Source organism: Myodes glareolus, chromosome 9 (assembly GCF_982192425.1).
Source record: "Myodes glareolus chromosome 9, mMyoGla1.1, whole genome shotgun sequence".
NCBI lineage: Eukaryota > Metazoa > Chordata > Mammalia > Rodentia > Cricetidae > Myodes > Myodes glareolus.
In genome coordinates this window covers 78,199,085-78,211,127 of record NC_142034.1, presented here as the reverse complement: position 1 = coordinate 78,211,127, position 12,043 = coordinate 78,199,085, and the positions used below count along the sequence as shown (strand labels likewise).

The 12,043-nt window shown below is 44.4% G+C and overlaps 1 protein-coding gene across 2 annotated transcripts in view; it reads right to left on the bottom strand.

Annotated features, from left to right (window-relative positions):
• Positions 1–12,043, bottom strand: part of Itk (IL2 inducible T cell kinase) — a 109,479-nt gene that overhangs the window by 40,532 nt on the left and 56,904 nt on the right. For both annotated transcript variants that reach the window (XM_085694879.2, XM_048435941.3), the window contains exons 2-3: positions 3,449–3,553; positions 1,417–1,498 (exon numbers count right to left, since the gene is read on the bottom strand). In XM_085694879.2, coding sequence (XP_085551005.1) covers positions 1,417–1,495 — 79 coding nt within the window. In that variant the 5' untranslated portion in view covers positions 1,496–1,498; positions 3,449–3,553. The remainder of the gene's footprint in view (positions 1–1,416; positions 1,499–3,448; positions 3,554–12,043) is intronic.

Sequence of the window (12,043 nt, the reverse complement as noted above, 5' to 3'; positions counted from 1 at the left end):
GAGCGCTAACCAAGACAGCCAGGCAACCCCCGTTGTGCTGCTATTGGGGAAGTGTGGGTTAAATCTGTCAGTAGCAGATCTAGTTTCTTTTCTGGATCTGCCTCCCCTTGGCTGTGTGCCTCTAGGATGGGGAACTCTCACATAAACCTCAGCTTCCCCAGATTTCCCTGCTATGTCTTCACCTGGATGAGTGTGGTCTACGATGAAGTCTTGAGGGCTTAAGGAGACAGTTGAGAGAGTGTAATTTCCTTCCACCTCTCTCACTTTGAATGACAGCAATTTTGCTATTTTATTTTATTTTTTAAGGAACGGACTCATGGAGCTGAGGATGTCCTTACACTCCAGGTCTACCCCCCATGTTCTGGGATCCCAGGAAGGGCATCACCATGTCAAGTGTGTATGGTGCTGGCGCTAGAATCCCGGGTTTCATCCATGGGAGGTTAGCATACTACCAGCCCAGCTGTTCTGAGGCCCTGTAAATTTGCTTCGATTCCCTCTAGGCTAAGGCTTTGAAGTATATTTCTGAGGAACAAAAGGGGCTCTACTAGTGCACTAACTCATTTGATTCTCATAAGAGCCTTCCGACTGTTCTTGGATGACTTTTATAGCCAAGGAAACAGAGATGCACAAAGGTCCAGGTGAAACACTAACCACCGTCTCTTCCTGGACTTGCACTACAGAACCCTGTCTCCACATCCCAAGGACTAAAACACTGTGTGGGCTCTAATTATGCTGCCAGGATTGTGAGAATGAAGAAATAGCTAGATGACTGGGCATGGTGGTGCACACCTGTAATTCTAGAAAATTGGAAGTCAAACGAGGTTCCGTGAACCTCTGTCTCAAAAAACAAGCAAACAAACAAACAAGCTAATGCTTCCCGGGCATTGGCCACGATGGCTAGTTCCAAGAGTTTTATACACTGCAGCTCTGCAGAGATTCTATTACCCCCTCCCCTCTCCCGTTTAACAGCCGGGGAAATTGAAGTTAAGAACTTGCCCAAGAGCACAAAGAAGAGCCAGGATGCCAACCCCTGGGATCTAACCAGAGGGGTTCCTACCCTAACCTTTCTTGCTCTTCTAGAGTAAGCAAACATTTTTAAAATGCCAGATTGTAAATATTTTAGGTTTGAATGGCCAACAGGCAAAATGGTCTCATGTGGTTTCTTACATAGTACTTTTAAATGATTTAAAATACAGGAACTGTTTTTATCTTGGAATGGAACAGGTGTGGGCTAGATTTGGCCAGTCCTTAAATTATACTTGTTGCTGATCCTGGGCCCAGATAAAAACTGAAGGCATCGACTCACAACAAATAGGATAAATTGAACACCATTTGCTCACAGATAGCACTGTGCTCCTTCCTGGATCCCAAACCCGGCGCTGGACCGAGGTCCCGGTGACACAGGAGTTTAGTTACCTTCTTTAAGGGTGAGCACCCAGCGCTGCCGGCTCTCACAGTCTGGAGCAAACACATACAGGAGGTAGTTGTCATGCATGATCTAGAAACACACAAGAGTCCAAGATGAACAGGGCATCCAGAAGCGGGGAACCCGCCATGGGCCCAGCTCAGTGTTTAGCATCCATTGAACCTGGGTCACTACAGAGCCAGTGTGCTTTTCATCAGAATGCCTGGGTGCTGTGCCATTAGGGTACTCTCCACAGTGTCGGTGGCTTGTCTCGGCTCTCATGTCACCAGTGGGTAACGGCCCAATTTAAGTAACAAGGGAAAGAGAAGTTGGTCTCTTGACTAGATAACATGTTTGTTTCTCATCTTAACGTTTCAGTCTTAGGAAGACCTTCCCGGTGTATGTAAGAGTAAGTTGTTAGATGACAACCATGGACTCAAGCTAGTTTTGAAATTCTTAGGAAGGCTTAAGATCCACAAGTGGCTCCCCAGCACAGACCCTGCGTGTGTTCACTCAGCTCTCCTCACTGATGGCATCCTGGGCAACCCGAGCGCATTTCTAAAGCAGAAAACCATTAATCAAGCTGTGACTCTGAAATGTCATTGCTTTGTCTTCCCCAACAGACTCGTTTGTGATCAATACTTTGAATTTCTGGGAGTTTGTGTCATTCATTTTACTTCCAGTTTTGTGACTTCCAACCCAGACTGAATACAGTGGTCATTCTGTAATCAGGCACTTGGGAGCCTGAGGCAGGAGGATTCTAAATTCCAGCCTGGTGATATGGGAAAAAAAGGAGAAAGGAAGGAAGGGAACGAGGGAGGGAGGAAGGGAGGGAGGAAATGAGGGAGAGAAGACAGGGAGAAAGAGAAAGAGAGATAGATAGATAGAGAGAGAGAGAGAGAGAGAGAGAGAGAGAGAGAGAGAGAGAGAGTTCAACTCACGGGGCTACTTTTCTAGTAGAAAGAAAACTGTTCTTTCTGTGGCTAATTAAAAATGGGCCATCTGGCTGTAGCCGTAGCTTGGAGGTAGAACATTTGTCTAGTAAATGCTCGGGACCCTGTGTTCAATCCCCAGCACTGGGAAAAACCAAGCTAGGGCTATCTGCTCTTCAGGCTGACAAACATAAATGTATCTGGGACACAGGAGGAGAAATCTACTCCTTTGGAACTGTAAGCACAAAAGGTGGTGAGCAAGATAAGACTAAAGGTACACTGTCCAGCCTAGTGGACCTCTCCACAGTGAGAACTGTCTTTGACCTGGGCTGTCAACACGTGACTCTCTAGTAGCAAGTGGCTCTCAACATTTATGGGCTGGCCATCCATCCATCCATCCATCCATCCATCCATCCATCCTTCTTGTTTTCCTTTCTTCCTCTCTGTCTCTGTCTCTGTCTCTCTCTCTGTGTGTGTGTGTGTGTGTGTGTGTGTGTGTGAAAGAGAGAGCATAATGGTGTGAATGTGGAGGTCACAGGACAATTCTCAGAGTAGAGTTCTTTCCTCCCACTTTCTGAGGTCAAGAGATTGAACTCATGTTACCAGGTCTGCACATAAGGGCTTCTACTGCTAAGCCATTTTACCGACTCCTTGAAAGTCATTATTTATTTAGTATTATCTAATTCTGATTGTCATTTTTCTATCTATAAACATTCACAGGTGGCTGCTATTTCGAATAGCATAACCATCTTCATACAGTTTTCAGACTGAGATCTGAAACCGCAGACGAGAAACTGAGGAACTAGGCCCTCTTCAAGGTCAGGGCTGTAGTAAGTGGCAGACCACTGCACAGCATGTATAAAGCCCCAGGTTCAATCCCCAGCCCTGTGGGAAAGCAAGAATCTGTCCAAGAGCCTGTGCCTTTATGGAATGAATGAATGAATGAATGTCACCGGTTGGAAGAATAACACACAGCCCTTCCTGGGGGCTTGGCCTAAGCTCTCAGCATGGGTGAGAACCGTCTTTTCCCCATCTTTTCTCACTAGGGCTGGGGATTCTGTCCCATGGTTCAGAGACAGAAAATTATCCACTGTCATCCTGATGGGCTTACCTGAAAAGGGTATTTATAGTGGCATGGGATACTAATGTCACTCTTGACGATCTCCACACACTTGATTCTGGAAAGTTCGATGGAGCCTTTCAACGTGCGCTTCTTCTGTGAGGAGACATTACATACGTTTAAGTGACAGACACTGTTTTCATTTTGATTGTTTCCAGATATTTACTATTAGGAAATCTCCCCTCCCCTTGTAAGCCAGCTGTAGTGTCCCTAATCAAACATCCCGAAGCTGCCCCCTGCCTCAGTCTGAGAGAGACTCTGAGCGGACTCTTGGGAGAAGGGCCTCTGAAGGGTCCTGATGGGGACTGATTTTCTCTTCAGTCACCCATAGCGATACACACCATGGTATTGACACATGGCAATGTGTGTAGGACTCACGGCTGAGATGGGTTGTATACTCAGTGGGAAGAGAGCCACATGAGTGCCATTTCCTGCTCGCTCTGTAATATCTATAACCTCATTAGTAACTGTGCTCAGGCTTCGGGGTAGTGAGGTATATAAGCTTGTTAGAAGTGTGGTCCGAGTAACTGGTGGTGCTTTGTTCGATAACGATGTCCAATGTTACCTAGACATCACTGTGCTCAGGAAATGGATCCTGAGAGAGGGGTCACCTTGCCCTGTGAGATGTCCTATTAGTGGGATTATCAGGCTCTAAGTGAGGTGAGCTGGAAAGGCTTCGGATGGCAGAGCCTTCCCCAGGTGCCTAGAATGTGGCTGCCACTGTGTTTCAGTTAGCTATGGAATCATCTGTGAAAGACCTCATTAGATGTCATCTTTCTGAAGGCCTAAAACCATCACAAGGGTGGAAGGGCGGGGTGCGAGGCTGGGGTTTGCCTCTCGTTAGTGCCATGAACTCAGGCAGTACATCTAACTTCCAAGAACCCTTTTATTTATAGCTTGTGAGGACAACCCCTGCCTCTTGGGGTTGGTCAGAGAACAAGAAAGGGGGATGAAAATAAAATGTAACGGGGGCTTTAATAAAGGGAGCCTTCCAAAGGGCTGAAGGAAGGGCCAACTATTGCAAGAGAATTGTGGCATGTGGGTAGTTGTACACCATCCGATTCTCCAGAACAGAAGCCAGTTCTTTTGTTTGATCCTCTGCCTGGAAACCAATCGGCATTTACTAGCTGAGGCACAGAACTGATGAAAATAGTCAGGATGTGTGAAGCAGACACTATTGAATACAGGGAAGCTTTGTGAAGTTTCTTTGCAAACTTTCTTTGCCAAGCTGTTTTATGCAATTTTTTAATTCGAAAACAAATCTATTCCTGGTTATACAAGCAAAACAATATGGAAAATTACATGAGAAGTAAATAGTTACAGGGCTGCATTATCCCACCTTTCTTCATGGTCAGCCAGGATTAAGAGTTTGCTTGTTTACATGTTTATTTTGGAAGACAGAGAGAGAGAGAGGCACCAGAGATGGACATGAGATGTCTTCCTTGATTGTTTTTGATCTTACTTTTATAAGGTAGACTCTCCTACTGAACCTAGAATTCCCAAGTGACCAGATTAAGTAGCCTGTGAGCCCCTCCTGTTGTCATCTCCCCAGTGCTGGGACTATGGGCCCATGCTGCCACCACCAGCTCCTTACACAGGGCTGTCAAAGTACTGGAACTCAGGTTTTCATGGCTATATGCCAAGCAATTTACCGATGCAGCCACCTTCCCAAGGCATTTTTTCCCCCTGTACAACTGCAGGGTATATATAAACAAAAATGAGCATCTGATTTACACATTGATCTCACGGCTGCTTTGGTAATCTAGTACTGTTAAGAGGCCTGCCCTCTGGACTCCAACTCCCAGAGCTAAAATGAGGCCCCAATATGGCCCATCGCTGAAGCCCTCAGGCCCTGCCAGTCTGCACCTCAGCAGCAGAAATGCACAGAGTCCTGCCTGTCCCGTCCGCAGTCCCTGGCCGTTGGTGAGCTCAAGCTGCTGGGTGCTTGTCGACTTCTTCAGAGTGAGACTGACAGAAGGCTCACACCAATACCAGGACAGCTCGGGCGAAATACTCTTCTATCTTTGAAAACTACCAGGTTCTGTGATGTAGGCTCAGTGCCTAGCACAGTGGCTGACCCGTTATCGTCCTTGGCTAGGGCATCGTCCTGGACCCCGTTTAAGCAATCTCAACCAGATGTAAATCTAATACGTTTGGCTATCATGGAAATCTTTCCTGAAGGCCCACAATGAACAAGGCATTGCTCCGAGTTTAGTAAACATAGTAATGAACTGTAGGAGTTGTGTTGTTTTTTTTTTTTTTTTCCTCTTTTTGCTCTTTGGAAGCCCGCCACCCATCTCCCAAATAAATATGCACACTGAGACGTATAATTACTTCTACATGCCCAGTCTTTGTTTGGTTGTTTCTGGCCAGTTTTTCTTAAATTATCCCGTCTACCTTTTGCCCCGGGCTTTTATCTTTCTCTATTCTATATACCTTTCTTTACCTCTTACTCCATGGCTTGCTGTGTAGCTGGGTGGCTGCCCCTGACTTCTTCCTTCTCCTTTTTCTGGCTCCTCTATCTTCTCTTCCCAGATTTCTTCTCCTATTTATTCTCTCTGCCTGTCAGCCCCACCTTTCCTTTCTCCTGCCTAGATATTGACTGTTCAGCTCTTTATTAGACCAATCAGGTGTTTTAGGCAGGGAAAATAGCACAGCTTCATATAGTTAAACAAATGCAACATAAAAGAATGCAACACGTCTTTGCAGGATTAAACAAATGTTCCACAGCACAAATAAATGTAACACATCTTCACCTAATATTCCACAACAATGAACACTGTCCATTCTATCATGGAGGTCATAGGCAGCTCTCACTTATGATGGTTTGTTTCAGCTTTGGACTCTATGTTGATGTAAAAACCAAACTTCATGACCAGGCATAGTGGAGCATGTTGGTAATCACAGTACTATGCAGACTGAGGCAGGAGGATCGAGAGTTCTAGGCCAGTCTGAGTTCAAGACCTTGACTCAAAAATAAATAGTTGATCACTGTGGCAATGCCAGCACTTAAGGAGCAGAAGCAGGAGGATTACTGCGAATCTGAAGTCAGGTTCCAGATACTGTACATAGTGAGTTGTAGGCCAGCCAGGTCTACACAGCAAGCTCCCACCTCAAAAAATTAAATCAATTATCCATCAAAGAAAGAAAAGAAACCTAAACTTCAAAATTTGAGTTTTAATCTTCTTCTAGGCCAGTGATATCTCACATGATAGTATCGACATACTGCTGGGCAGAAGGCCACAGTCCCTGGGTCACAAGATCATGAGAGTGGACCCCAGGCTCTCTGAGGTGAGCTGTACTGCTAAGCTGTGGTGTTTGGTATGCTAGGCGTTCAGCTCACAGTGAGTTTATAAGGATGTAACGCCTTCTTGAGTTTGGGAGGTCAGAAAGGAGAAGCAAGTGCTGAAAAGGCAATGGGATAGGCAGATGTCATCAGGACAGGCCTCTGGAGAGGGGGCATTTGACACAGACCGTGAAGTCCAGCAGGGGATGCCTGTGACCAGGGAGGGAGAGCACTCAGGGAATTGAGTCCCTAGAGCCGTGATTCTCAACCTGGGATTTGGGGTCAAATGATCTTTCACAAAGGTCACTTAAGATCATTGGAAAACACAGATACTCAAATTATGAATCACAAAGAGCAACAAAATTACAGTTATGAAGTAGCAATGAAAATAACTTTATGGTTGGGGGTCACCACAACAAGAGGAAATGCATTAAAGGGTTGCAGCACTAGGAAGGTTGAGAACCACGGCACTTGAGCAAAATGTCCATGCAGAAAAGCTCCAATTAAGCCTCTCTTTGCGGTTATGGTACACAGTGGAGGGAGACATACAAAGCTGGAGCCCAAAAAAGGGGCAGAAATCCTATGTGACGTTCTGAAGCCGCAGTATCCAATAAAAATTCAAACAGAATGTGAGCTGGACATGGAATTTAAAGTTTTTCAGTTGGGCATGGTAGTTTATATCTATTATCCCACCACCACCTTGGAGTCGAGGCAGGGGAGTTTCCACAAGCTTGGAACCAGCCTTGACTACATAGCCAAGGCTACCATCCTCAAAACAATGTCTTTTCTATAAGTATGTTCAGAAAAGCAATAGCAGCAAATCAAATCAATTTCGATAACTACGCTATTTAACCCCAAGCATCTTAAGTACTATCATTTCAAACTAAGCATAAAAATTGATCAATTCCTCATTAGTCCCAACCTTTGAAACCCTCTATTTTTCACACACCTCAGCTTGGGCGTGCCACGTGTAAGTGCTCACACAGTTTTCCAGGAGCGTTCTTTCTTTCTGCACAGATGACTCCCAGTATCCATTTGTTCCTTGCCTGTCAGCCTTTCAGTCAGAGAAATCTGAATGGCCACCATTAATCTTACTCTTGGTCCCTAGTAACTGCTTGGGTCCTCACCCCCCATCCATCTCTCCTGTCAATCTCCCAGAATTTTACAGCATTTGATGCGGGACACAGCAGGCATAGATGCTCCGTCCTCAACTGCTCCATGGGAGCGGCGGGTCAGGAGCTAAACACAGGCCAGTCTCTGGGAAATGATGGTTGTCTGCAATCTTCCCAAACAACTGAGCTATATCTGAAAAACATTAGGGGAAGGCCTGCCAAGAAAACCACACAAAAGCCACCAGAAGAGGGAGAGGCCATGTTAGCTTGTCCTCCCTCTTCCTTGTTATTCTGTTAGCACCACACAAGGTCACAAGATTTTGGGTATCATTGTTTCTCTCGTTGCCATGTTCAGAGCTACACTGTCTCAGGAAATAATGCCAGCAGTCAACAAATGGAACCTTCTGTTGTGAAATTAAGAAGTTTCTGTACTGTCAAGGCCTAGAGTTAACTGAGAGAAGAAACAGTCTGAGAGACCTTCGCCAGCCATACATGTGACAGAAGACTGATATATAAAATACGCCAAGAACTAAAACAAAAAGATCTCAACCACAGGAATGCAAACAACCCAACCAATGCATGGGATCACAAAATGAACAGCCAGTTTCCAGAAGAGAAACTCAAATGCCATTAAGCACGTGGAAAAGAACTCAGCTTTTCTAACTGTCACAGAATTCCAAATAGAAATACCTTGGGATTCTATCTCACCCCAGGTAGAATCTCAGTCGTCAGGCAAACAAACAAGATAAACGCTGGTGAGGATGTGGAAGAAGGGAAGCCTCCCACACTGCTGGTAGGCTGTAAACTTGTCCAGCCATGATGGAGGTCAGCACCCTGGATTCTCTAAAAGCTACAAGCAGATCTACAACCTGAGCCAGCGACCTGAGTATTTACCGGAAAGACTCCAAGTCACTACATTCCCAAGAAACTATGCAGCATCATTCAGAACAGCTAAGGCATGGACTCAGCCAACACGTCCATCAACAGAGGGGAGGGTCAAGACAAGGCTGGGGAGGTAGACAACAGAATCTTCTTCAACTACAAAGAAGACAAAGTTATGTGATTTGTAGAGAAATGGATGCAGTTGGAGACAACCATAGTAAGCCAGGCTCAGGAAGATAAATATTATGTTTTCTTTCATATTCCGTTCCTAGATTTTAGAGACACATAAATCATGTCCGCATGTATGAAATGAAAGTGGAAATGAAAGTGTTGAGAGAACAAAGGTGACGGGAGGAGGAGGGGCAGCGGCGGGAGGGGTAGGTGTCTTTCCGTAGCCTATCCTCACTGGACCTAGTCCAGTCACGCTGGAGCCAGGGCAAGTTCGGGCAGATGCCAAGGCCTCACCACTTGCAAGCTGGGCAATGGCAGTCCGTCCCATGCCTGCCCTCTTTTTTTTTTCCTTCTTTCCATAAGATTTCAAACTCAGACATAAGCCCTATCGTCTGGCTTTCACTACAGCCGGGTTTCACTCTGTGGTTTACTACAAGGCTGGAGGAGGGGAAAGTATCTGGCTTCTTTTAAGGTCGGCCATCTTTTCAATAGTAGTACCCAGGCTACACCAAAGGTGAGAATTTTACCAAAAAATAAAAAAGGTGAGAATTTTACAAAAAGAAGAGAAACAGAACTATATTCTCATTTAACTTTCAGAGGGCAACTGAGGTTCTCCCTATTCAAATTATAAACATATTTTCTTGTAAAATATTAAAAACAGAGATAAGAGGGCCATATCTGAGGTTTGGAAATAAGGGACAGAAAAAGAACGCACACACACACACACATACTGTTTGAACATTTTACCATTTATTTTAATGTATTAGAAGTCAATTAACAAGCAGGAAAGGGAGTAGAGAAAAATGCAGAGCTCAATAAAAATCAATAAAAAAATAAACTTTACTAACAAATTCACCTCAAAAAAAGTTAACTAACAAATATATTCCTCATGCAGGACTTATCCAATGAAAACGACTGCTCAAATTGTACACAGATATGAGAGAAAGGATGCTTGCCACAGTGAGAAAAAACAAGAAAAATGTAAACATTCATCAACAGATAAATGATTGAATCAGTGTGTCAATCATCCTGCGGCAACACTGTAGTTGCCAATAAGGGAGTTGTTCTATATAAAGGAACAAGAACATACATTAAATTCAAAAAGGAGATTTAAAGCAATAGCTGAACCCTCTCGTTTTTTTGAAAAATGATGAAATAATAATTAGTATAGACAATATCCAAAAACAGTAATGGAGGAGAGGAAAAGATTCCAAGCCGCTAATGCTGGCTTCCTTGTGTGTCAAACTAAAGAGTTCCACAGCAGAAGCAGTATGTGCTACTACACTTGAAGATGTTTTTTAAATAGTAAGTGTGAGAAAGGACGAGAGGAGAAAACCCGAAAAGAATGTTTCAAAGCCGCGAGAGCAACAGCACAGTGCATCACACCAGTGACGGGTGGGTGGGGGAGCAGGGGCTGGGTGTGCAAAAGGACCTCTGCCCTGGTGACCTCAACACCCCATCAGTAAGGAGCTGCAACTAGGTAGCATCTGCCACCTGCCCTTCTGTATCCTTAGGGGTTCAAGTTCAGGGCAGTTCCTCTCACGTTCTCAAGGGGCAGCCATTTTCTTCCTTCATTTTGTTCAAGAAAAATCACTGAGCTTTTGTGTGGACATCTGTATCTTGTGAGGCAATAGTTTCTAAGCAGAATCGGTGTTAGAAGTTAAAAAAAAAAGGAGAACACAACAAAAATGTTAGTTTAGTTTTGTTCATAAGAAGTATGTGACGCTGGGGGTGTTGGTACATGCCTATAATCCCAGCATCTGGGTCTGAGGTAGCGTCATTGATTCCAAGCCACCATGGAATCAAAGCAGGACCTGGTCTCTGAGAGAACTAAATGGCACATGGTAAGCGTGATTCCTCCATGTCCTGTGCACCATCTCTCAGCATCTCTAGTCTGTGAACTCTCTTCCAAAGGGCCCTCCCCATCTCTCCAGGGGAGGGCATTGACGATGTTCTGTGAGTTCGGAAAACATCATTTTATCTGCTTTTTAGGCCCCAAAGAGTCTGTAGCTAAAGTAGATAGTCAACAGTTTAGTTACAGTTCAGGAAACCATTTCACAGAGGCAATGTTTAAATGGTGTTTGTTAGTTGGCCCACGGAGGAACAGCAGGGAAGAGCGTTGTAGCAGGAAGTGGCGTGTGTGGACCCTGCGACAGTATGTGTGACACTCTCAACGGAAATAGGTTAGGATGTGAGCTCCAGATTAACTGGAGGATGAATAAAAGTCTTTTGGGAGTAGAAAGGTAAATTAACCCTAGTCTGCACCAAAGGCACCAAGAGCTCCCGCAAGTTATAAACAGACTTACAGAAAAACGGGCAAAGGAATGTGTCTCTTAAAACATATAAAGAGATGCTCGGCTTCTATGGCAACAAAAATACAAATAAATTCCACTTAGATCATTTTAAAGCTATCAGACCAGCAAAGATCAAGGCATCAGATAATGGTGTTGTTGAGGTTTTGACAATAAACTTCGCACACATGGCTCCGGGAAAGTGCGACTTCTGTGGAGGGCGACGCGGTCACTAAACGGCAACTGTGAACACCTTTTAACTCAGCAACTCCACATCTGGACACAGTTTCGATACACGGGGGCTTCTCAATCTCTGTACTGTTGACCATTTGGTTCTGACTTCTACATACTGGACACCAGTAGCAACTACCTCTTCACATCTTCGGCAAGACCAAATGTCCCATGGTTGGCAAGGTTGACTCTGACTAACCATCATGGCTCTGTTCATTAAAGTGACACACTCTGCAAGGTTATTCACATCCATTGCTTATAAAAACAAAACAGCTGGAAGTACACTAAATATATACAATGGAAATGTTTTATCCATACAATGGCTATTTTACATTTGCAAAAGATGAAAAGGCTCTGTGCAGATCCATGTTGGACTGACCTCCAAACTAGGCTGTTAGCCAATGGAGAGAAAAGAACATTAAAGTAGTGTGTATAGATTATGCCGGCACTATCTAAAAACAAAGAATCAGTCTTTTCTATTTGTATTACATGTATATGAATAAATAAATACATCATTGGAAAGTATGTAAGAAACTGATGGTATCTGTTAACTTTTGTGTGTGTGTGTGTGTGTGTGTGTGTGTGTGTGTAGATGGAGAACACAATCTATGAG